General features: G+C 37.6%; 1 protein-coding gene and 1 long non-coding RNA gene across 5 annotated transcripts in view; both read left to right on the top strand.

The window, feature by feature from the left end:
• Positions 1-13,637, top strand: part of TTC27 (tetratricopeptide repeat domain 27) — a 105,131-nt gene extending 91,494 nt beyond the window's left edge. For all 4 annotated transcript variants that reach the window (XM_071739211.1, XM_071739208.1, XM_071739209.1 and 1 more), the window contains 4 exons: positions 5,500-5,697; positions 9,160-9,271; positions 9,928-10,028; positions 13,392-13,637. In XM_071739211.1, coding sequence (XP_071595312.1) covers positions 5,500-5,697; positions 9,160-9,271; positions 9,928-10,028; positions 13,392-13,514 — 534 coding nt within the window. In that variant the 3' untranslated portion in view covers positions 13,515-13,637. The remainder of the gene's footprint in view (positions 1-5,499; positions 5,698-9,159; positions 9,272-9,927; positions 10,029-13,391) is intronic.
• Positions 13,638-14,005: 368 nt separating this feature from the next.
• LOC139794093 (uncharacterized) overlaps positions 14,006-26,723 on the top strand; it is a 35,519-nt gene continuing 22,801 nt past the window's right edge. The window contains exons 1-2 of the long non-coding RNA XR_011724945.1: positions 14,006-14,076; positions 17,659-17,714. This is a non-coding gene — a long non-coding RNA (uncharacterized lncRNA). The remainder of the gene's footprint in view (positions 14,077-17,658; positions 17,715-26,723) is intronic.

A 26,723-nucleotide genomic window follows, 5' to 3' on the forward strand; every position in this document is an offset into this window, starting at 1 on the left:
ACTCAGTTAAAATAACAGGGTGAATCTGAAAGGCAAGCCAGAGAACCCCTTAAGAAGGGAAGCGAAACAGCGCCAAAAGCCTTTGCAAAATTAATGGATATTGTTGAAGATCTGATGAGCTCTTAAGGAGTTTGTGTGTAGTACCAATGTAAGAGGACCCAGCTGCTGCTGCTGACTGATCCCAGGGTTATGTTTCTTTTCTTATCCCATAAAATGATGAAAAGAAGCCTTCCTGAATCTTGAGAATTTGAGTTCAGTGACAAGTAGAGAGAACAGATAGAATTAATTATGGTTGTGGAAACATCTTATTTGTTAGTGGGGGGAAGGGTTGTTAAAAACTGTTTCAGATTACTTTTTAGTCAGATATTTTATGTGAGCACAGTGCTTACTGCTATAAAGCCCAACATGCACAGGATAACCTTGTGTATGAAGAAAAATATTTTGGGTTTGATTTGACTGAACATAAGAAGGTCTCAGACTCCTTTGCACTAAAAAGTGTCAATGGAAAAGATGTGGTAAAGTTTTGTGTGTTTGGCAGCTACAGTACTGTGGTACTGGTGGGGCCTGTGTGGTTATTCATGGAACACTTTGTAGATGACTGGCTTTTTCAAGTACATTTTTTTTCTCAATTGTTATTTTAAATAGCTTTTTTAGGGGTGATCTACTGTATTATTTTAATCAGATGGACAACTGACCAGGAATCAAGCTTTCTACATGTCTTTATCAATTTTAAATGTTTTGAGATCATATAAATTAGTGTGTTTTGTCAAACTTCACATGGAGTATTTTATTAAAATATTGAGATACTGCTTGCACTAAATTTCTACTTTTCTTTTGTAAATATTTTTTCATCTTGTTTTTATACAACTGTTAAAATTTTTGCAGAAGTTTTGGTTTTGTTTTATAATCTAATTTTAACTCTGTTTTCTGAAACATAAAGTACTTTATGGGTTTTGTCATAACTTGAAATAGTCTTCTCAATTGGAAGGAGTTTATTAGTTGGCCAAGAAAAATATATTCTTACAAACAAGAAAAGAATATTTCCTTGGCAAAACAAAATTAAAAAAAAAAAAAGCAAAAAAAAAAAAGCAGATAAAACTAAAAGCTTTTGCTTAGATTGTTTACAAGGTTCATTATTAATTTCTGAGCATCTCCCTTTTGCCAACTGGCTTGTTTTAAATTGAAATGCTCTCTAACCCTGTTGTGCAATTGTATTTTAACAAAGTAAATTAAAGCAACATGAATAAGTGGAAGCATACACCTCTGTTCTCATGAAACACAGTATGATCTCTCAGGTTATATTTAGTATTTGTAGTCATCATAGATTTTAATTGACACATCACTAAGCTAAATGACATAGTGCTGAGAAAGAAAGTAGGAATTTAAAAATACAGAAAAATAGATATGTATGGCACTGGAAAAACAAAGTCATTGATTCCAGTTCTTTGTTAAAACAGTCAGTCAGCAATCACTTTTAGCATAATCATTGTTGCAAAAAAACCCTTGTGAGACTGAATTCATCAGTTAGGAATATGCAACTGAATATGGAATTTGAAATGTCCTTGGTTTCTGCAGTTACATACATTTTTTTTTTGGTTTTATTTGGGCACAGTATAAAGTCATATTATAAAGTGATATTAGTAAATCACAAATTTATTTGAATAACAGTAAGGCTGTGATTTCTGTTAGGCCATTCCTGTCTTTCTGTGACAGACTTCTGAGTACAGAATACAGCTTTGGGAAATTTTGCTTCTAAGCTATTCAAGTTATTTAATTATGCCATTCTTGCTGCAAAGATTCTGAGATCTGGATATCATGAGGCTTGAAGATATGTATGTAAAGATTCTGCAGACATAACAAGAAAAATTGGGAGGGCTCTTTATAAATGAGCAGCAATGCAATAAAAAATTACAGCAAAGGCCACTTTCAAAAGTCCTAGTTTCCTAGGATTCCTCTTATATTTTACAAGCATGTTTTATCTTCTTTACTAGTTCTTAAAATTCTTTAAATTTCTGTACTCCTTTTAATGTTCATGAACTTGAAAACCTTAAATGTAGATGCTATGTAATAAAAAATAAAGGCTCACTCAGTTATCTGCAGTTTCATTTAGTAGATCAGTCACTAAAAATTGGCCAAGAAAGCCTTACCTGTTGTAATCAGCAATTTAACCTCTGAATTACTAGTCTGAACTGGTAAGTGCACCTGAAAGATTTCTGCAACTGCTCATCATATTTCTTTGTACCACATGTATGTTTGTGGAGGCAAGCAGTCTTTTTTACTTGGAAACTTGCGGTCTGGTGAATAATATAATTGTTTAGTGGGTAAAAAACCTGTATGCTACATTACTTCCATAAACAAGATCTTTGTTTTGTGCTGTCAAAGAATATGAATTCATACATATGAACAAATGGTTCCTCTCTGCAGTTCTGTGTTCTTACACAAAGATAGGGTAACAAATGTTTTCTGCTACCCTCTCCATCAAAAATCATACTCATATCAGTGGTTTGTATTTCAAGACTGTTTCTAATAAAAGGCTGCAAGAATGGGTATTTTGAGGAGCAAGGCTAGGAATTTATCATTTCTAGAGCTCTGTTTAAGTAGTTCACAAGCTATAATTGTCTTTATAATAAAGCTTTAATTTGGGAGGGGCACAGGGGCATATCTGCTTATATACTGCAGATGTGTTGTACCACTGTCAAGTTTGATTAATATTGGTGAAGCTTCTAAAAATTGTTTGATCAAGTGAATTTTTACATGAAAGGAGCTGTTTCAATCACAATTGTGAAATAAGGTTAACTAATAGCAGTCACAGCATTTTAAAATTACTGGTTTTGTTTCTAAGGTTTTGTCCCATGGGGGGTTTTGTTCACTTTTTAGTAAACACAGATTATTCACTCAAGCAGAGGAGAAGGAGGAATGCAGATGGTGTGATGTCATACTGAGCACATAGTGCACAGTGGTCATGGGGAACCCAGTTGATTAGAAGAGACATAAAAAAACCAAAACCTGTACTGCTTGTGTGGGATCCTGGGCAGCAGAGCATTGCTTTAATAGCTTAATATGTGTGATAGTTTAAATTCTCTTAAAGACATAAGTTGAAAGGTAACAATTAAGACAAACTTCTAAAATGCGTGGAAAGCTCTCTTACACTGCTAATGCTTTTTGATTATTAGCAAATTCACTCACAATTTGAAATAGCTTTATTGAACAACTGGGCACTGCCAAGTTGTGTTAATGATTCGTTACTGATTAATGGACCCTTTAATCTGGGCCTTCACACTAGTTTAATTTTAACTGCTGTAGTGCTAAAGCGTACGTGATTAATTTAAAAAAGGAGATAGATTACTATGATGAAAGCTTAAGCAAAGCCTGAACACTATGGGAATATAGATAACTTTTCAGTTGCTAAATCCTAGGAACTGAGAAGCTTTTTTTTTAAGGTGCAAGCAAAATGCAATTGGCTTTAAAACTCTTGATAACATGATATTAATGTGAACTAACTTTTTGAATTTTGAATAACAGTTTTTTAAACTAAGAAAGTGATTGAGAAGTCATATGTATATATGAATCTTCGGGACCAGTTCTAGTTCCTTTTCAAAAGAGAACATAGTTTAATATATCTTTTTACACCTCTTAAGTTTTTTTATTACAATGCTGTAGTTAAAAATATCAATGGATGGTGTTTGCTGGTATTTTTCTAGCAGATTATTATAGAAGACATGATTCATTTAATGATGAGTTTTAGAACCTTAGATTCCAAATCATGAATGTAATATGACTTTCAGAAGTTTGGGACTATTAGTAATTTATCATATTTTCTATTATCTCAAGTGAAAATCTGAGCTCTTTAACAGCAAGAAAAGAAAGAGCAGCCAATTTCTTGTATTTACAGTTTCATAAGGGCTATGCTAAACAGGGGGGAGGAGAAGGGAACTGTTTAGCCAATGTTCAGCTGCTACTATGATTTCATATTGATTCTGAAAAGGTAACAGGGAGATCTATTTTTCCCCACTTTTTTGTTACAGAGATTTATTTCCTAACATCATCGGTCATTTTGATTTATTTGTGTTGTTTTGTCGATGATTTCCTATAGTGATAAAACTCAGTAATTGGTTCTTGGTATGCATGTTAATGGAGTCAGTCTGTACAAGAAAACTTGGTTTAGGAAAATGTTTTGGAAAAAAACAAATATTAAACTCCATATGGTTTTTATTTTAAGTGTAATATACTTTGATGCTGTCAATTTTTGCATTGCTTTCTGCTAGTGAACTGCATCTTAGTCTGTGAGGATGCACCCATGTCCTACTTTTACTATAGTGGTGGTATATTTATGTGGTTTCGGGGTTTTCATACTTAGGTTTTGAGATTTGTTTTATTATTGTCTTGTTACCAATATTGCTATTAATGTGATTATGTTGTAAGTCTTACTATCACACAGGCATTGTCATTAAAACTCCACTGGAGACAAATGACACCTTCCCAGGGTAGGAAGTGCTACCATGAAGGTGTTTGTATGCCCTTTACCCTGTCCAAATGTAAGGCTTAGGAGACTTCTGTTTGGTTTTATCACTATTTCTTCCCCAGTCTCTGTGTCTCATGCACCACACAGAACACGTTCCTACATAATAAGCCACAGCTTTTCTGGGTTTTAGTTTCTTCTGGGTTTTAGTTTCTTCTCATTCACCATATGATCCAATGCCTTAATTTACATTTGTTATTTCTCATTTTACTGAGAAGGAACAGTAAAATTGAGGCACAGTAAAACTGTTCTCTATTTTCATTGTCCAGTTTGGGACACAAAGACTCCCTGTTTTTTTCAGGGACATTTGGTATTATGTAGCATTTCACAGATGCAAGGCCCAGCTCCCATTATGTTCACCAGCAGCTGCATGTGCTCAGCATTTCTGCAGGTCCAATCCCACATTCTGAAGCCAGGGACTCAGAAAGTAATGCCATAAAATGCACACTTGTAAAAAGCTTGATTGAACTGACTTGACCAGTAATTCACCAGAAGTGCATTAAACACAGAGATTCCCAAGGTGCTATTCAGCTGCCTTCCAGTTTCCATTTCATCCACTATACATCTTTCAGCTTCAGCAGGTAGTTAAATAGAGTCTCCTAAATACGTATCTTCCATTACCTGAATTAATCTGGTTCAGCCCATTTACAGATATTTTATAGCAGCAGTTTAAGGTGGAAATATCTTTAGCATATTGCCACTGTTTCCTTTACCATTCTTTTTTTCCCTTCCCTATCTCAGTAGCACAAATTTCTGTCTTAGCTCTTTGGCTTCTTTATCTTCACCAACCTTACAGTTGAGGTTGAAATTAGTTGAATTACTCCCCCAATACTGTATTTCTTAGTGAATTCTGTGCTTCTTATTGTACTGTATTTGTACTTTACTGAATCACTGATAGAGACCAAATATTACTGGTAACAACATATATGTTGATGTTGATTCAAGTTGAAATAAAAGCTCTGTTCTGCTGCTTTTTGAAGGTGCTGACTGTTCTGGTCAGAGCAGTAGTGGATGGTATGGCAGACCGTGCTGGAGAGGCAGCGAGTGGATTGAAGGGGAAATTGCAAGAGCTCTTTGGCAGAGTGACTTCACGAGTGACAAATGACAGGGAGATCTGGAGACTTTATGCCCGACTTTATGGAAATGGACAGAATGACAGCAGTGAAGATATTGAAAAGGTGAATGGGCTGTTGAGGTGTACTGTTTTATGGGTACACACTTATGGTACAAACCACTGTTCTCTAACAAGCTATACTGCTATAGCAAGAAGGGCCCTTGCTCCAGGTGTGTTTTGCTTTAGTGTTTCTATGAGCTTGTTTTCTGCTTCGTGTTCCTTTGGCACACATTTTTATTATCTAATAGGAAAAAGATGTCTTACATTATTTTTTGTGTTTTTTTAAAGAATTCATCTCTTTTATCAATATTTAATTTCAAAACATCTTTTACAGCATATGTGCATTGTCTTGGATTTGAATTCTGAAACTTTTCTTGGCAGCAATATCATGTCTATAATCAAATAGTGGTTTGGGTTTTTTTAAATTAAGATCTTTGATTCTGAGGACAAGATATTGCAGCTTCTGGGAAAAAGTGGATCTTACTGGCATGATACAGTGGCATCGTAAGCCATCTATATTCTTCCCAGTTGCTAAGGAAAAATGTATTTAAGATAGTCTACACAACAGTTCGAGCTCACAGAGTAAAAGTGCTTTGTCCTTACTTAGCTTAAAATGGAATTAAATAATGCTGTTAAGTTCTTAATCTGTTGAGCCATTGGTGTCTCTTCAATCATACCTGGCTTTGTTACATTAACTTCAATGTCTTGTTCCTATCACTTTCCAGATAATAGAATTGATTGCATTTCCAAAATAACCACTCTGTGCTGCTAGAAGTGTTTACTTTGTTGTATGCTGGAGTGTGATTTGCACTTGGTATTAAATTTCCAAAATCTAAATAGCCTTGCATACTCCAAAAATACTTATGAGTTATCAGATCTTCACTGAAGTTGAAAATACACAAGGTCAGCATATGTGTTTCCTAAAGGGAGTATGCCTTTGGCCTGGGCAAAAATATCAGTCTGGAGGATTGCTTGTGGCTTGATGTCAAGCATATTAGACATATGGTTGGGCCTACAGTTGTAGCCTGTGAGATTACACTTCTAATTATTTCAGCCTTGCTCACTGCCTTCCTCTTTATGCTGTGCCCTCTGAAATGCCTTGTTTGGTCTCTGCCTGTGCCCATTATACCTCCAATTCCTGCCTTTTTTTATTCCCTATTTTTCTTTACAGCTGCATAATAAAAGGCATTTGGCCTATTTAGAATTCTGAAATACAGACATGGCAATATCCTGTAATATATCCTCAAATTCTTACTCAGACATGCAAAGTAACAGAGGCCCTGACTATATTATAAATGTAATGGTTTCAGAATCTGGTTACATCACTAAGCAAGTTAAAACATGGTTTCAATTTGTAGTACAGGCAGAACTTTTAACTTTCCTATTCAGAGTTGCTTTGGAACATGTTTACAGTCTAGCTTGCCCTGAAAAATGGAATCATGTTTATATATACTTCCAGGTATGCTTACGTGTGTATCCAAGTATCCTGACATGATGGTAACATAGGTGCCATCATGATCTTGAAAGGTCAAAACTGCCTATAGCTACAGTGTAAAAATTAATTTACAGTACACTAGATAGTCACTCCTAGCTTCCTGGTAACATATTATAAAGCATATACAACATAAAAATACTGAAACAGGATTCATTGGTTTCACTGCCATGAACACTATCACGTGTTAGTCAGATATTAAGTGAATATTAATATCTCTAGGAAAATTTCAGATCTATTGTTATAGTTTTCCACCCAAGTTTATTATTAAATTTATTATAAATTCTGAAAGGGTATTATTTACCGTATTGTGGCATCATAGGACAAAGAAATGACAACAGATCTATCATAGCATCATCTACCTCCTTAAAACTGTAGGGTTTGACCTTTATTCCACAATGCAATACCTTGCTTAGTGCAGATTTAATTATATTTAACCATTTTTTTTCCTATTGTTGCATTTGAAAGACCAACCTTGTATGCCTGGCTATTGTAAAGAGTGGGTTGGCTGTTGATTTTGTTGTTTTTTTTTACCTTTCTGTTCTGCTGCTGTATCTGATGCCATGAATTACTGAAGTCTACAGTTACATTTCACAGCAGTGATTTGTAAATTGAATTCAAAGCAGGTTTACAAGTTAGGAATGTAAAACTATTGAAGTGTTGTGGTGTATTTCTTTTCTTTTTTTTTTTTTTTTTAGCATATGTTTACTGTAAAGCTCTTACATTTTTATGTATCTGACCTTCCACCTCATTCAGTACTTCACTCTTTCCTGCACTGAAAGCAATCCAGTCCACCCCTTTCCCACCAGGCAATCTTTCCAGCCTTCCTTCAGGTTTCCTGCTGATCCATACCCAGGCTATTAAACTCTTCTGTTCCTTAAACTTTCCCCACCTCATAACTGTTTCCTTCCAGGATAAATCCAGGTTCCCAAAGTCCAAACAAACAGCCCACAAGACTTTGTATTTTTTCCCCCTCCTTGACATCTGTCAGCAAAAAAACCCTAATTTGCTGCCTCTGACTCAGTCACGTGCAGATTGAAATCAGACTGCTGTAAAAATTGTTGGTCCTTCTCTTGGAAGTTCTTACCTCTGCTGGCCTGAACTACTACCAGTTAAAACCTGAGTTGTTAAGGAAAATATTAATTAGCTCTGGTTTGACTTAATAAGCCCTTACTGCAATTTACAGAAGACATGAGCAGTTCAGTCACCCTGTCCCATAGCAACTGGAACTCTGGTGGGGGAGAGAATATAGAAGCTTCTGGGGAAATGACCCCCAAATTTAATCTGCATTTGTTCAGCAATCAGAAATCTTGATTGCACTCATGTGCATGTGCTGCACTGAAAGTGTTTTATTCCTTTATATAACATTTAAACTCTTCAAAAAGATATTTGAGGAGTTGTCACCAAACCCTCAAGCCACATAACTTCTGGCATGTATTTGGTTCATAATTTTGATGCTGTAGAAATAAAAAAAACTTAGTAGCAAAAATTTGTTTCTTCTGCTTAAATTCTTCATATGTTTTTCTTAATGCGACCCCTTGTTTACATTTATTCTTCCTATTCACACTGAGAACCAAAGCCCTATGGCAGTTAATAGCTGCATCTGTTAAATACATTATTTGTCATGAATACATATACAAAAAGAAAGCTTTGAGATATTCAGTTATATATTTTTGGTACAAAACTGCTGTTCAAAGTGTAAGTACTTTTCCCGTTTTCATGTGCATTTAATTATGATGACTTGGCAAACATGGGTCACATCCATCAGTCTAGACAGATTTTTAAAAGATAAAAATTAAACATATGTTACTTTATATGCCTTTCATAGTTGAGATGCAATATTGGCGAAGAACATCTGTGTTACAGCTGGTGCTTACTGTTGCAGAGGAGGACACTACTTCAACTCACAGGAAACCAAGCATAGGAAAGATACATTCATATTCTGTATTGAATGTTTATTTAATAGATGCTTAAAATTAAATTAGTCTCCTATTTTGTTTTCTCACATTTTGATTTTTTTTTTCCTCCTTGCAGTCACTGCAGTGCCTCACTAAGGCACATAAATGTGAAATTCAATCAAGTGATTGGGAGAAAAATGTTTCTTCTTTTAAGGAAGTGGTGAAAGGAGCTATAGAGATTGCACATGGTATGTCCTATCTGAAAAGAACTTGTATTATTCATGAAGAGTTTAGCAAATATTTCATAAACTTAGTAACAAAATAATGTATTTTACCGATTATCTTTACTCCTATTTTTGGGAGTCCTCTAGCAGAGGGAATTATCCTGATAGTGCATACAAAAAAAACTTGGAATTAGTCATAAGTTGTTCTGTGTGAGTCAGTAAATATACAACTGGTAAACAAGAGATCAGATAATTTCATAGTTAGCAAGTTCAGAATGCAAGTGAAAATGTATCTATAGTTTATCTATGTCCTCAAATCATCACATAATTATGACTGACTGTACCAGTCAGGAGATGGACAAAACTTAGACCCTGTAAAGACTATTCACTATTTTGTGATGCTTATGTTTATGGAAGAAAGGTATACCTGTTCAGTTTAGAGTTATCTTCTGAAAATTACTTGGCAATCTGCCTCTTTGTAGCTTGTTTTGGTTTTTGTTTTTTGGGGCTTTTGGTTGTTGGTGTTTTTTTGGGTTGGTTTTTTTTTTTTGATGTTACATTTAATAATTGCCAATGGAAGGTATCAAGATTTTTAACTAAATATTGTTGTTTAAAGATTGCTGCTATAGAGGCAATGCTTGTTTGCTTTTGTGTCATTTTCTTCTGTGCTTGCATTCTAGTGTCTATAAAATGTAGCAAAAACAAACTTAATCATCAGGAAGCTCTGCAGATACTTTCTTCAGCTCGGCTCAACTTACGTGGCTTGTCATCCAAAGCAAAGGTAGGAATGTTTGAAAGGAAGGAATTTTTGTTTTAAAGCTAGAAATCTTTGTTCTTTTGCCAGAAACCATTTCTCTGTTTTGGGTCATTTGAAGATCAAATAATACTTGCCTATCCCAGTGCATCATCAGGTGGTTATTCACCTCTACTCTGTAAAGGATTGCATTTTAAGTAAACATTTATTTCCTTCTTCCTGTCAGGCTTTGACTGAAATATACCTACTAATCTAAAACGTCAATGGTATCTCTTAGACCAAGTTAGAATTTTATTAAAAATGTTGGGCAAACAGTCTCAAATGTTTGGAAGAAATCAGTCAGTTCAAAAACCTGTTCTTTATGTGAGTACTCAAGGGCAAAGCAGGGCAGTCTCAGAGAGAAAGGATGTAAACATGCAGAAATGACCAAAACATGTCAGGACTACCTCACATCTTAAGATGATTTAAAACCAAAGTTATTTATTAAAAGACAGAACTTTTAATGTTTTTATGGATAGCAATTCAGAGATTAATTCACTGGAAAATATAGTATTTTAATCATATGCTTGGGTGCCTGACTATGAAGGGTAAGCACCAAAAACCAAAGAAACAAGCCTGGTTTTGCACCATTATTATCGTAATTTTACCCTTCATCTTATATAACATAAGAAACAGCCACTGTTTAACTGAGGGGCTAACCTGGAATACGTTTCTGTTCAAAATACACTTAATGTGTTAAAGGAGTATTCTTCCTGGCTGTGTATGGGGTTTAGTAAATGTGAATTACAGAGCACAAGCTTTATAACATGTGTTTGTGTTACAAAGTGTTGATTTGTCATCAGTGTGCAAAACTTGGCTCAGTTTCTTTCAAGTTCTATAATTTTAAGGATAAAAACCTAGGGAAGTTGTGTAAGCATACACATGCTGGCTCTGCAATTGTGCTTTTAAACGCTAGCATATGTTGTAGCTCAGAATGTTGTGGGGAAAAAAAAATAAGTTTGTAGGATGAGGTATGAGTGTAGAGGATGCAAAACTACTTGACATAAATGATGCCCGGACACTGGGACATGTTCCTATGTGACCTCCTGCAGGTGACCCTGCTCTGGCAGGGAGGTTGGACTCAATGATCTTTTGAGGTCCCTTCCAATCCCTGCCTTTCTGTGATTCTGTGCTATAAATACAAATACTGCAAGATCATGCAGTATTTGAAAGATTAAGAATAGGTGAATCTGGTAAATTGGATTCCTAATTCCTGAAGGCACTAATGAAATTAACATCTTATTGGCAGGTAATGGTGCCTCTGAGTTTCATAGCACTTCTGAAAAAACTCACATGTTAGAGATACAGCTATTGGTGTGACCTCACCATTTTTGTATTCTTTCCAAGATGTCATCTTATTTTTAATTTGAAGTTGTATTGAATTTCCAAAGTGTTGTGGTTTAAAAACTAAGTCATCATCTGTAAGATCCTATGCACAGTTTAGCTCTGTTTATGCCTGTCCAAGCTTGACAGCAGCACCTCCTTTTGCTGCCTTCTGAGTCAATATTAGTGTGGGTTGCTTGTTTGTTTGGGTTTTTTTTCTCTTTCAACAGAGAAGAGAACTTTAAAAAAAAATGGGCTAAGAAGACTTAGCAGTTAAAATTTCAGAAGAAATAAAGAAACAGTGAAAGTCACTTACAAGATAAATTTCTGAAATTTAGAATCAGGACATGCAACTGAAACAAATCAGTAATATTTGTACAGGTGAAACAATGTCTCTTCCCAGGCTTCTTACCTTTCCTGCCTTCCTGGGACATCCCAGTTCTTTTGTTGTGGGTGATGCACCCACCCTCTGCTTAAGGCTGCAGCTAGAAATTGTGTTGTTAATGGGCTCCTTTCTCTACAGAGCCTTCTGGGCAGTTGCACACTTGGGCAGATAGCACAGTGGGCTCTCTTCTGCTCCTTTTATCCCTCCATGGATCATTCAGATCTGATAGGTTAGATCTCCAAAAATAAGAAAGGTCATTGAACTGTATCATAAATGCATGAAAGCCCAAAGAACACAAAGCCCAAAGAACAATGGTACATGAAACTTCTCCAGGCTGTATCTAGTTGAACTCTCTAACTAGGTTGGGGAGGGGGGAATAAAATAATTATATTATCCTTATTTATGTAGCTGACCTAGACAGAAAGAACCAAACTTTCTGTCACATTCCCAGTGTGGGGTTTTGGGGCTGAAAGTCAGAAATGTTTCTCTACTTGTAGCAGGGACATGTTCCCATTTTTGTATAAAATGTTCCTTTGTTCTATGACAACACTATTCTGAGACATTAGTTCGGGCCTTTTAAGTACATTTTTGTTTATATACGTATCTTTATTTCACTTTATGTTTTGATGTTATAATGGTGCACAGATGTACTCCAGAGAAACTTTGGTTTGTTTTTGTCTCTAAATGTAGGCTTTTTGTTTGTGTCAAACACAGTGTGACTCACTCTCCCTTTACATAATAAAGGGAAAACATATGTTTGGGTCCACCACCACCACCACCATATTTTTATGGAGTGGTACCTCACACAGCCTCCGTATTACTTGAGTCAAACGACAGGTCCTGGTCTTGCAATGACAATGTTGTGGTGCAGCATGCATAGAGCTCCTGTCAGAGCTTGGGGATCTCAAGGCTTTAGACAGGTCATTTAACATTCCTCTCCCTTGGCTTTCGTGTAAATAAGTGAAGCTTGTGATTGCTTCTGTGAGCTCTTTTGGATTTTTGTTAATTTCTGAAAGTCTTAAAGAACAAACTGGTTTTATTACTTTATAGTGTTTTGTTTTCTCTTGTATAACTTAATTACACACAGATTGATATCTCCACCCACCCAAGTCTTGACACCAAACATTATAATATGTTTATTTGGGGTTTTTGAGAAAATAAAAAAACAAAATGACACTAGGAAAATGGCCATTAAATTCACAAGTACTAATTTATCAGCTGGTGGGTTTGTAAACATAAGTGCAGTGTGTGAGATGCTCTTCTATTTTGACTTGTGTGGTAAAGTTCTTCACTTTTGATGGGATCAGGAGTCAGCTTAGGCAGTCGAGTCAGAGCAGAAACCCAACACCCACAGGAGGATTCAGCCCCTTCGGCAAAGTATCATGTGTATCATATATTGACCATGTTTATAGCTGTTTGTATCCAGTGTTTTAAAAACATACATGCATCTTTTGTTAATGAGCCACAAAATTGACTTTTTAAAGAGAAATCACACAGGTATCAGAAAGATGGAATGCTGGGTAGTGGTGATGAGCTTTTTGTATTCTATCTCTATGCTGAAAGAGAAACTGTATGTATATTTTAAAATAATGTTGGTTTTTGATTGTGGTTTTGTTTTGTTTTGGTTTTGTTTTGTCATGCAGCAACTTTTTGTAGATGTAACAAATAATGAGGTTCACAGCGAGATAGCTGATGAGCTGACTGCCATGGACAACATGATTGCCAAACTCCAAGAACTGAGCAACCAGCTGAGAGACCAGTGCTGACACTCGAACTGGATTTCCTGACAGAACGACAGTAGCGTCATCCTGCTTCTGCCACAGCTTTTGTTGATGAAATGGGAACAATTCTAATGCAACAACCCTCTCAATAAACAATTGTTGTGTACAGTGCTGTTCTTGTGGTCAGCTTTCTTCAGAGTTCAGGCTGCTTTTTAAGATTATCTGCTCTAGCTGTCTTACAAAGGTGTATGTTTTGGTTGCTCGGCACCAGCTTTTCTGGAACAGAGCTGCTTGTATGTAGAAGGCGATTACTGAGGATTAGCTCTGCCTGACTGCTTCACCCCCCGGCGCCCGTCCTCGGCGGGAATCCCCACCTGAGCCTGCTGCGGGGGACAGGAGAGGCGCCATGGCGGGAGGCGAGAGGGACACGCAGAGGCGGGAGCTGGGCACAGCCAATCGGAGGGGGTGTCTGTGTGCCGCTGGCCAATCAGAAGGGCTGTTACTTCCGTGGCAGTGCTGGAGCCCTGAGGCGAGGGAAGCTGTCATGGCGGGGGCGCTGAGGCAATCAGGGGGCTGCTGGCAGGCTGGGGCCTGAGTGGCTCTCCAGGTAGTCAAGCACTTTCCATTTTTAATTTTGTGTTAATTGCTTACAGAGGAGTAGGAGTGGGATCCCAAGAGTAAGAATTTAGTCTGTTTTGGTTTTGTTATTCTTGTAATGCAATCCAAGTAGCAGGATATTTGCTTCATTAGGGTTTATAAGCAGTTATTACTTAAAGCAGTATTATTTTATCCAAAAATAAATAACCTGTGTCCCATTGGCAACAGACTAGCACGTCGTTTGTGCCTTTTACAGGCATAGGGATTTCTCCTCACTGAGGCAGCAATAAAACTGCAATCTAATCTAAAATGCATCTGACTGGGCCTGAACAAGTTACTTTCATATAAACTATTTAATATAGTTTCATTTTGAAGCATTTTTGTTACAGCTCTTCTCAAAATAGGATGTTTTTCAGGGTTTTCAAGAAACCTGTGCAAAATAGTTTCCTCACTTATCATGATTTTGCCTTGCTCTTCTGTATTAAAATAATACAGTCTCCAAAAATATGGTTACCTGTATTCTGAGTATGTACCACCTATGGTACAGTCATTAAAACTATACTGTTACTAAGTCACAAAGAATACTCATCTCTGAAGAGAGTCAGAAGGTAAAAGGAAACCAAACAATAGGATTTGAAGGAGCATTTAAAAGCATGTTATTTTGGTGTGTGAAGGGGGAAGCCAGCTTGACTCCTTTATAAAACTTTGTGTCTTTGTAAGGCTTCTTAGAATGGAGAATGAATTGCTTGCTGTCAGTATTTTAACATTAGGTTACCACAAAAATTATCTTAGCAATGGGTTTACCTGGTAGTGAAAGAGGACTGGCTCCAAAACACTTCTTCATTGAAGTGGCTCAGAAAGGGAGGAGGATAAGTCTAAATTTTTACAACTTTTATCTAACCCAGACAGGGAAGGCAACTTTCTCAGGGATCTGAAGAGGAGTTTAAAGCCATTAAAGGCTGAAGGAAGTACAGTGTATGAAAACCAATTTGTTTTCGTGACCTAAAAGGATTTGTTTATATGTGTTTGACCTAATGTGGTTCAGCCTATAATGTGTGCTCAGCCAGTGGCGGTTGGAATGCAGGGAAAATCTCCTGACTCACCTGAAGGGCTCTGTCTACACAGAGGAAGCATACACAGCTGGGTGTGGTGCTAAATGGTTTTCCTGGGAAATTACTCATGAACAGAAGTGTTCTTAGGGACAGCGATGCAACAGTGACTCAGGAAGTGTGTTCCATGTCACTTCATCCTCAATGTGCCTTCCACCACCCTGACTGGTACATTCAGAAAGGCAGGTAGCTCTCATCCCATCATTCATGCACAGATCTGTATCAAAAAGGCCTTGGGGATGAATAAATCTTGGAATAATTTTTCAGATCTAAAAATTGTGTGTGGCTTATATACAAAGATGGAGGATATATTTACAGGGTTAGCTTTCAGATATATGCATACTTTGATTAAAGCTAAACCTCTGATTATTTTCAAAATAAAGCAGAAGAAAAGGGGAATTTATTTTATCCTGCTTTGGAGCACTACTGGCCAAGGTGTAAAGTGACTTTGCAATTATTTTGACTTAGTACTTCTGTCTCAATATTGGTGACTGTATGAATGACAGTACAGATGGACGTTGTGTATTTCAGGTGATAAAAGGAAGCTAAAAAAAATTAAGCTATAACGAGTAATGCAAATGAAAATAACATACAAGTATTTGACTTTTCTTCATCTGCATTCATGTAGAATTCTGTAGCAGAGGTGTACAAAATAGGAAAAAGGCAACAGCTGGTAGTGTAAAACTTGGTTCTCTAAAAAAAAAAATTAGGGAATTTCATAGGAAAATCGTATTCTAAAGAGGAAAAAAATTACCATCAGCTGTATGGAGGGTTTGCAGTGTTACTCAAACTAAGTGCTTTGTATTTCAAAAGTTATTTCTGGTTAATTCTTTTTGTTTAGAAAAATTGTGTATAGATATGTGCTTATATATATATATACATGTATGCCTGTATGAACATGCACATAATATACATTCATGTGTGTGTCATACAAAGAATTGTTAGCTATGAAGGTGTAAGAGGTACAGTTACAGGAAGGTACACCTCATGAAAGCAATAATGCATTGGAGAGACTGGGGACATAAGTCAGCCTCCTGTCCTGCGTTTCTAACCATCTTCTCAATAATGTAAGTGCTGACTACAGGACTGAGTCTTCCTTTTTGGAAATGCCTCGTTGTTTCAGGGATACTGTTGAGAAGTTGAAGACGCCTGACTTCAGAAATGAGTGTGCTAAGCACTCTTAGAAAACCAGAGAGTCTTTCCCTCTCTCCTACATTACACCTTTGAAGTCCCTATTTTCAAAGTCTTACTCAGATATGACAAAGTCAGGCCTAAATATCAGCCTTAACATGGATCATCTAAAGTTAACAGGCAGTAACCAGAGACTGAATTTTCATTGTAGTTCAGGGGGAAGAAAAGCTTTTCTTTCATAATTAAATAGCTTAAACACCATCCACCTTGACTTTGAACTTCATGCTCTCTTTGTTTCAACCAGAGAGGTTTTCCAGAGAGGTTTTTGTTACTGGTTTACTGATTTGGTTTAAAATACATGAACAGATATATTTTAACATGTTGTTTTCATTTTTTTATTCATAGAAGAGATTTCCATTGATGTCTGCTATTATAAAACTTTGGTCTCATCCACCTATGAAGGATTTTAAATTGCTGTTTGATTAGTAGTACAGTTTACTCTGTAATATGCTGGAGAATGAGCAGAGATGAATTTTAAAAATTAATTGTATTGCAAAGCATTGGAATTAAGACAGACACAGATAGCACTTTTAGTGCTTTAATTTGCATTTCTGAAGTTGATTTATGTACACAAGTGCTTATAAAACGTGTTCCTGTCACCTGTTGAGAACTTCCAAACTAGTAACTCTTTTTTGAACTCAAAAAAGTCATAAACAAATCAGACAAGGTATAGGAAAGTCCATCCTGTATCTCCTACACAATATGTTACATGAGTAAAACTGGCAAATGAGGTGAATTTCACAATGTGAACAGCAAAAAATATTTAATGTTATTGCAAAATCCATTGCAGTACTGCAGTACAGATAGGTTGTGCACCATTCAGAAGTACTTCTAAATAGGTTTCAGTCGACAAGTGGCTTACTCATGCATGTGCTTATATATAGCAGCTGCATTCATTAGACAAACATTTCTACTAATCCCTCAACTACACTAATAAAAAGAGTAATCACAGGCTGAATGTAGTGGCAGAGGGTTCTTTTTTTAACTGTTAACCTCCTTCAAAGACCAAGGTCTAATCATTATTAGTGATTCAATATGGTTTTCAGCAAATTGAAAATTGATAACCCTTGGTAGCATTTTAAGGATGTCTCTAATGGAGGCACCCTTACTCTTAGGAGCAGCTTGTACTATATATTGTATGTTAGATTTGTGTCCGCAGTTCTAAGCAAACAAAAACCCTAGAGATAATCAGAGCCTTGATGGGTTAACAGCCTTTGTTGTTGTTGTTTTACTCTTTTTATAGCTTTTGCCATTTCAGTCACTCCTTTCTTACTTTTGATTTCATTCTTAAGGCAAGAAAAGTAAGTCTGGATTCAAGCTGGCTTCATTGGCAAGACACAGATGCAAGGTAAGGACAAGACAATTAAGCTCATCACTGCCCCCTCTGTGCTGGGGTAGATAAAAGACCTGTTACAACTGTAATAGAGTAATAGTGATCTAAACCTAAATTGGGTCTCTGCAAGCAGAATGTGGTTTGGGATCAAAATCCTATGCTAATTGACTCTGCCTTCTCTGTAGAACTGTTTTCTAGGCTGACATAAGTATGAAAGTAATTTTTCTGTTCCCTGTTTGCTCTGACTCAAATGTTTTCTCAGAATACACCAAGAACCATTTCATCATCAGTGGTGTCAAATATCTCTTCTTCTCCATTTTTTTTTCCTGTTCACTTTAAACTTCAGTGCCCTGTGAGTTAACAAGTTCTTGGCCAAAAGTCAGTGTAATGAACCACTGGAAAACTGCTGTTAACAGCATGAAATTCATCAAAACTGCTGCTTAGCCTATTAGTGACATCACTGTTGAAGTGAGCAGGTAATTTTGCAAGTCACGTTTACAAGTTAGCCCCTACAATGCAGCTTTTTTTTTCCGCTGGCATCTCCAAATGAGCATCATAGTCTTTCCTTGTTGAGTGTAATAATTTCTTATACCTCCAGGCTTCTTGTCCTGCTTGATTTTCAGTTTCTGATCACTGGAAGGGTGATCCTGTAATCATGGAAAACACTTCTGTGTTCCTCTCCAGCTTCTCTGGTACAGAGTTGGTTTGCCCATCTTTATGTGATCTCTCATCTCTCTGTGAGTTTTATGACCTTTGGTCCTTGTAAGAGCACTCCTGATTTTTATAGTTGTTTGTGTGCTTCTGCCCCACAGCAATTTCATTTTGTCCCTTTGAACTATTAGTGCCCCTTCCTTCTTTCCCTGTCACTACCCTACTTCTTCAAGGTTTCTCCATGAGTTCTTGATAGAAAAGATGCAAGGAATGACCTTACGGTTGCAATTAGTGGAGACAGTAGCTAGCAGCAACATGAGAAATTTAATTTGTAGTGAGATGAGAGCTACCTGAAGGACTGAAAAGGTAAGTCACAGCTTTGCAGTGGCCCAGAATTAAAAGAACCAAACTTAAGGCACCAATGCCAGAGTATTTTAGGCTTTTAGCAGCCCATGTGGTCTAAGGGATTGTGTCTGAGAACGCTCCAGCCATACCTGCGATTTTTTTATTTGTTTTATTCGTAGCAGTTCATCTTTCATGGCTTAGGTTTTGCTATTGTCAGTGCTGTCATCTCCTATTTTTAGAGTCTTGTAATTAGACTGTAAATTCTTTGCAGTCCTAAAACCAAGCATAGTGAACACAGCCTCAACCAGCCTGCATTTTCTCTTTGCAAGAGAATTCAGGCAAGTAGTTGGTAAGCTTGACAAGCTACTGAAACCAGATAATTTTTGTAATCTGTGACTGTAGAACTGTCATGCTAAGGGTTTTTTTGTAGCAGAAGTCTTGCATTTGGTGTGTACCCCACAAGGGCATTTTCTGCTGCAGTAGTTTCTAAGAAATTTGGGCAAGCAAAGCAAGTTCAAAAGAATTGATGTAGAGTAACTTACGCAGTTTCACATAGAGCTGAAAATTGAGTCCTGTATAAATTAACGGGGAGGAAAAAAAGGAAAGGGCCTATGGAAACAAGAAGTGAGGTCCATAAAATGAATTTAAACAGTGATAGTACTGAGAGGCAGTGTTGTGACACCATTCAGAGATGTCACAGGCAGCAAGATACTTCTGTCTGCACATGCTGTTTTACTGTAGAAACAGTTGTCAAATACAACAAACTTTTGGCAAACCATTCAGGAGGGATAACACTGAGGTCAGCAGGATTTTTCCAGGTTTCCTGAACATCCTGGAGAAAGATTCAATCTCCTGAGGATAAGCCTTTGCTTATCCTGTCCCTTGGCATCCTGTGTCTGTTACACTCTCATGGGTGCCTCACTCTCTTGGATAATACCAAGAGATTTGAGCTTCGATTGGGTGACACCAACTGCCTAACTTGGTGCAGATGTTGCAGACCACTCCTGCATATATGGGTGAAAGGACACACCAATGCACACACACGCGCACACACACACTTCTCTTGCTTGTAGTGGTCCTCTTTCCACCTCAAAGCAAAGCAGTCTGGGGTGTTCTGCTGCACAAGGTAACATAGCTGGGACTTTTGTTTCTCAGTTGTTTACCCACTACTGTAGTGTTTGAGTGTCTGCTGCATAAAATCAGTCACTATAATAAATCTCTTCTGGATATCACAGGATCTTGGGATTTCTGCTCTTTCAACCATTCTGCTTAAGGCAAAATGTGAGTTTCTGGTTAAGGTTTCTTTATTTCCACAGGGTTTAACTGAGTGAAAAACATGTCAGTTTTGTGAATATCACTCTTACCATGGTGAAGGCGGTTGGGCTTCCTCGTTTGTTTTTAAGAGAAAAAGATTTGCAATTTTTTTTTAATAGCTCTTGAGCTGTATGTAGTTTCACTGGCAATGCTTTCAGCTGAGAGGTCAGTTTGATGTTGAATATGGAGGCTTACAAAGCTGGGCCAAGGAGCCTTGGAAGGAGATGAAAAGTTTGTCCCTTAAAACTAATTGTGTATTTAGAACTTCACTGGACATTTTCTCACACATTCATAGTGTATGTTATTTTGCACATTGCAAATGTGTTTTTTTAATACGGGCCTATTTCCTTGTGAGAGAATTGGAAAGGCAGTGAAGGTAGCTTCCTGTGACAGCAGTGAGCACAACTAAGATAATGTTGCCACACATTGCATGCTTGTGTTTTGGATCACTGAAGATATGTCCACTTTCCAAGACATAAATCCAAAGGAAAACCTGATATCCTCCTTGATGATGCTACTTCTTGCTGTAATGACATTCCTGCAACAAGGTTCTGCATCAGTGAAAATAAATGGGTTTTGTACTATGGGACAGCAACGTAATATCTGTGCAGAAAAGCAATTGCATTTGAGTGGTTTTAAGCATTCATGCTTTGATTTATTGTCACTGAAATTTAATCCAGGGTTGTTTTTTCCTTTGGACTTTCTCTGAGAGTTCTAGTGAAAATATTGCATCAGCACTTCAGGAATGGAACAGCAGTGTTACTCTGATCTGTCAAATGCAGAGGCCATGAACTTCCCCTGAGAAACCCAGTGAAACAGCCTTTGTACTCACTTCAGTAGCCCTCACAACTTGTTCTGCTCATGACCCTGACTTTTTTGAATATTCTTGTTGGATGCAGTGGAGGAAAGTTACTCGTGTGTGGGTGACTTATCAGGTTGAATCCCAGCACAGTAGTAAGAGCAGCACCCCTGGAAATATAGTGGTTCTTCAAGCTTACCACAGTGTTATCAAACCTTAAATGTGCCTTTTTGCAAACATACATACATTTAGCCATTGTAAATATTCAAAACCTACTTGGAAAAATAATTAAAAAGTAGAGATGTAAGAGCAAAATACATAAAATAATGTTAGACATTTAAAATGTATAAACATCCTCACAGCAGACATGCATCTATTTGACAAGAGCTTAAAAATGACCTTAATGCTTGGTAAAATGGCATATGGGTGAGTGCATGTACGTCTGCGTTTTTCTGCTTTTTAGAGGTGAAAGATGCAAATGCAGCTGTATAATTTACTGTCCTGTTTGCATTTGATACCATCAGTGATCTCAGCATGACTCTGGAAATAGTTTTTAATTCTGGCAGAATGATGGCAGGGATCTAAATGCTGTTTTGTAAATCTCTGTCCTAAATATTGACTGTGTTGCAGCCATGAGATGGGAAGGCTTAAGAAATGGTGTTTAGAAAATGTCAGAGCTCAAGTCTGTGCCAGGGATGCCGCAGCAATGCTTTAACTAGGAATGCTAGTTAAGAGAGATTTGAATTACCCTTATAATTTTTCCTCATTTAAAACCAAAATTTATATAACAATATACACACACTCTTCTTGGGTTTAGTGGCTTTAAAACAAAGTATTGGCAAAACCTCCAAGATGACCACTCTACCAGAAACTGGTCTTTTCCTTTGCCTTCCAGAACTTGATGCTTGGCCCAAGAAGGGCATCCAGCTGTGTGTGTTGTTGACAGCAGAGGACATGCACAAGCATTCTTGCTACAGTTCATTCTCCAGGAAAGCTATAGCCCAAATACTGGTGGAGGAATGAGAACATCAGTTTTTAGCAAATTCATTTATTTTGAAGTTACTGTGTTTTTCTGTGAGTGGGTAGAGGAGATGCGAGGTAAAGCCTTGTAAAAGGCAAAGGGCTTTGCAGGTGACCTTCTAAGGCATTGGGTTTGCATATAGTTACACATCCAGAAGATGTCCCAGAGGTGACCTTGGGGAGAGAATCTTGTTGCTTTGGCAGACAAATTAGCCACAGATGGAAGAAGTAGATAACAGCAGTCTTGACAAGATAACATAAAAGAGGACAAGACCGAATTAATAGTCTTGAAAGTTCTTAGTCTCTAAATGACAGATAAGGGAGTATAATTGAACCATAAACTAATCAAATTTGCTAGTGACCAACAACCACTAAAATTACTTTCTTCTGCCCCAGAACAAGGATTTTAATCTGCTTTCATTTAGTTAGCTCCTGTCTCCACCTTAATGTTATATTTATATTACACTTTCCTGTGAATACAGCAGATGGTGAATATAGCAGATGTATATATGAAGTCAGAGGCCTCACAGCTGCACAGAACAAATACTAATGTCCAGAATATCTTTAGAGGAATATAACTGTAAAACAGTTTAATTTATAGGAATAAATAGAAACCTGAAATTAATGAATGCCTGCAGTCCCCCATGTGCTATATTCTGTCTATAGATGACAGCACCAGTGGGCCAGCTATGGCAGTCTTCCTTGCAGAGAACCTGTAAATTCAACAGCAACTGGACCCATTCTGTGGCTGAATGGCAAGGGAAGGTGTATCTGTTGTTTTCTGTAACTGTTTTATGGATTTCTGGTCATGGAGCTGAACCTTGTTTTCTTAGGCACACTGTGATGATTTCAGTGAATCTGTCCACATTGCTACACAGAAAGGAAGAGATTATTTGACCCTCTGGAATCTTTCCCTGGCACCCCCTTGCCATCAGCAGAAGTACTGACTGAACTATATGGAAAGTGTTGGGAAGTAAATCACAGTCCCTACTCTCAGCTGCATTTACTGTGTTTCTTTCAACACTATTTGGAAGTTTTCATTTTAAGTGACCTTCAGGCAGGACTTACTTTTGTGCTCTGGGTATTTTTAAGATGAGCCCAAAGGACTTCCTAAATATCTCACTACTGAGAGAGGAGGAGGACACATGCTGTTGCTGTTTCAAATAGCTCTGAAGGGTTTGGAAAGTCCCTGTGTGGAGTTTCCAACTTTAAAGAGAATTTTCTAAATGTAGAAAGCCTGAGCCCATAAGTAATCTTTGTTGCCAAAAGACTGAGTGAGAGAAAAAGATTTGTTTGAGGCATGTAGAACCTACTCTGTCCAGTGCTGTACAGCTGATTGCATAGAGGGTTGAGATAGCAGTGAGAAGTGCTGTACGTCTTTGTGTAGTGCACACACCTTGCAGGCCTACAAGGAATCTGTGTATGTTATTTGCAGTCACACATCAGGGGTGAATCACACATCAGCTCTGTGGGGAGACAGACAATGGTTGGCTTCCCACTGAAGTATTATGGTACTTTTTTTTTTTTTTCCCCATATAATCAGCTGGGTTGGAAAGGACCTCTGAGATCATCAAGTCCAACTCTTGATTCACTTGCAACGTTTTTTATTTACTTGCAACTAAACTAGAGTAGAAAGAAACATAGCCTATGCAAGCTAGAGCAGGTTTTTGGTCAGACCAGGGTCTGTTCATCTCAGATGGAAAGTGGCAGCTCCAGACTGGAAGTGTGACTGAGCAGCAGCTACTTGTGTGTGCTGCAGGTCTTCTGCCCTTGATCTCTCTAGTCAGCTGGAACAGGGGGCTGGGGGAGCTGCTCTTCACGTCTTACCAGACAGTGTCTCTGGTGTTTCTGAGTGGCTGGCCACCCATGCCACACATCCAAAGGACACACAGGCTCACAAATGCTGGTTGTATTCTGACAGCCTGCTCCCAGTAGGATTATGCTTAGAGCAATTGCATAAGGGTGGGCTACGAGACTGAATAGTTTGGATAGTATCCAAGTCTGACTAGTCTCAAGCTAGGAAGCAAAATGAATGTAACCCACAAGGAACCCTCTTGGATTTTTTAATTCTCAGGGAGCCAGGAAAGGAACTGAACTGGGGGTTTGTGCTGCAGGAACAGTGTACTGAAATGATGTTTTTCTTCTCGGTAGGATTGCAGGGGTTAAGCTTCCTTGTAGAAAATGCAGCAGAAAAATAAAGGAAGACAGCCTGCTGGGTAAAGAGATAACTGGTTGTGGCTTTGGCCTGATTATTGTGTCTGCATTTCTAATTAACTTTTTTCTCTTATCCACAATGTTTTTGGAGTAATGACTGCTATTACTTTTAAACAATCGTTTTATAAGGTGTGCAATTCCTATGCTGCTGTGTTTATCATGATTCTTGACCTTATGCCTCAGGGGAAGGGTGCAGTCAGCTTGGCATAAGCAGTCCTGTGCCAGATGCAGGGTGGTTCATATTCAGAAATATTATTTACAGATACAGGCTGAGGAGGAGGGGCAGGAATCAGAGGATCAAGGTCCCAGATAGCCTGGAATGCGTAGGATCAGATATCTTCATTGGAGTACTAACCCCTTAATTAATGTTTCCTGGGATGCCTGACTCTTCTCTTCTCAATGAACATGTGCCTACATATAGTGATTTCCATTCCAGTCCCAGTTCTTGTTTATGTCACTAACAGACCTTATCACATTTGGCTGTTGTATTTTTATAATGACTAAATCAGTGGAGGACCATGGAATATGCAATATACAAATTTTGAAATCAGCTCGGAAGTATGTATCAGCATGGTTTAAAAAATAGTGGAAGGACTTAAAAGTGATGAAGCTTAGATGCCACAGAGTTTAGCTGGTTAAGATTCTGGTGTTAATTAGCCATTTAGGATCATAGAATCACAGAATCATTTAGGTTGGAAAAGATCCTTAAGATAATTGATCCAACTGTTAACCTAGCCAAGTCCACCAGGAACTTAAGTGCCACATCTGCATGTCTTTTAAATACCCCCAGGGATGGTGACTCAACTATTGAGTTCCAAAGACTGATTAGGGAAATTTTCAGTGACATTCAACAAAGGTGCTAAAATAAGAAAGAATGTAAAATAATTACAAAATGGCTTGATGAATGATCCGTAAACACTGAAGAGAGGTATGTATATATCATCTAAGAATCAGTAATTGTCTGGGATTCAAGAGACCCAGGTTAAAATCCCCTGTCTAAGAATCTCTACTAAATGCAAAATTGTATTTAATTGGAGTGCTACCGGTCAGTGCTGCACAAGGGATGGAAACTTGCTCCCAGGCAGAGCATTGTGTGAGGCATAGAATAGTTACAGCATGTCAAACTAAAACCAATAATTGGATATTTATTTCTTCAGAGGATGCTCATTGTCTTCCCAGCATCAGTGTTTCTCCTGTCTCCAGCTTGATGCTCAGTTGCATCCTGCATTCTGTTGTTGCTTCAGTCATATATGAAGAAGTTGTGACAAGACATATAAGGGACTAAACTGAGGACTGCATGACTGCAGCCATTTGCATAAACTATATTTTCTTTGCCAAGACAGTATGAATAAATAAACGTGAAAGCAACCACGAGAGGCACAAGAGAATAAATCCTTCAAGCAACTGCTTTCCAGAGCAGTGCGTGGCTCTTTGTCCGTATCATGTGCATATTTCATACCTGGGACTGCTGCCACCTTTACCCCCCCTGTTTTCTGAGGCTTTTGAGCAAGAACCCAGTGAGGCTTATGGTTGTTGGCTACTTGATTTGAGGTGAACTTGGGCTGTTTTGTTTTTTTTTTAAAGCCTGTAGCCTGCTTCCTGAGGCAGACCTGAAAAATGTAAACCAGTATGAATCCACACTAAGACCACCAGGGAAGAAAGCTGCTGAGCGTTACCTTTTCAGTTTGGTGATACTGGGGAACCCAGAAGATTCAGTTCCTTGACCCTGACCAAGGAATCTAGGTTCTTTTTGTGAGAGCTTGTGCAATCAGGAGCAAAAAGTTTCCAGGGTGCTGAGGGTATTTTGTGTGTGTGTGGATATGTGAAATACTGAACTGATGGGCAGATTATTACACTTTTATAACTTGCTTCAGTGTTAGAGGAGTGCCTACTGTCAAGAATACAGAGAGACTTCTGTGATAAAATTTCCTCCTCTTCTAAACAGTGAGAACTCCAAGAAGCAAAACAGTATACATGCAACCCATGATTAAAAATAAAATCACTAGAGATTTTGTAGTCATAATTTCCAAGTTTACCAGCTATGAGATGTCAAAATAGACTTGGGTTTTTCACTGTATTTTCAAAATTCATTCTCTAATAATAAATCTTGTTTCAGATGTTTTGGCATGCAAAATCACTACTAAAGATTTAGAACACAATATACTGCTGAAAACAAAATTCTGAATAGCTTGATTTTTGGTGCTTTTTTTCCCTCATTCTCCATGTTCCATTAGAAATTTGGTCTCTAAAAATCAGGAATCAGCTGTTGGCAAAGTAGGCAAGTAGTTTAAATTGTTCATTCTGTGTTGTTCTCGGTAGACTTGTGTCATGGTTTGGTTCTGCAAACATTCACTGGACTCATAACATATGAACCACATGTGCTTCATAACTTATTTTATTTGTCTTCCTATTTACAGCAGTGAGACTGTGTTTCTTGGTGAGTTAGGTACACAATTAATAGTTTAATAAGGAAAAGCCCTCAGTGAAAAAAAAAAAATCCAGATTTGTACATGCCTACAGTACAGTGCTTTTCTTCAAGGTTCTGGAATTCCCATTTTGTTAAACAAGAAATTTTGTGGCAGCAGAACTAATGAAGCATGGTTTCCTATGGTTTTTTGTCTCATGGGTGATTGACTTTCACTATCTAAGAGGATGTGAGCCCCAGGCAAAGCTTTTCCCAT

This window comes from Heliangelus exortis, chromosome 3 (assembly GCF_036169615.1).
Source record: "Heliangelus exortis chromosome 3, bHelExo1.hap1, whole genome shotgun sequence".
Classification (NCBI taxonomy): Eukaryota; Metazoa; Chordata; class Aves; order Apodiformes; family Trochilidae; genus Heliangelus; species Heliangelus exortis.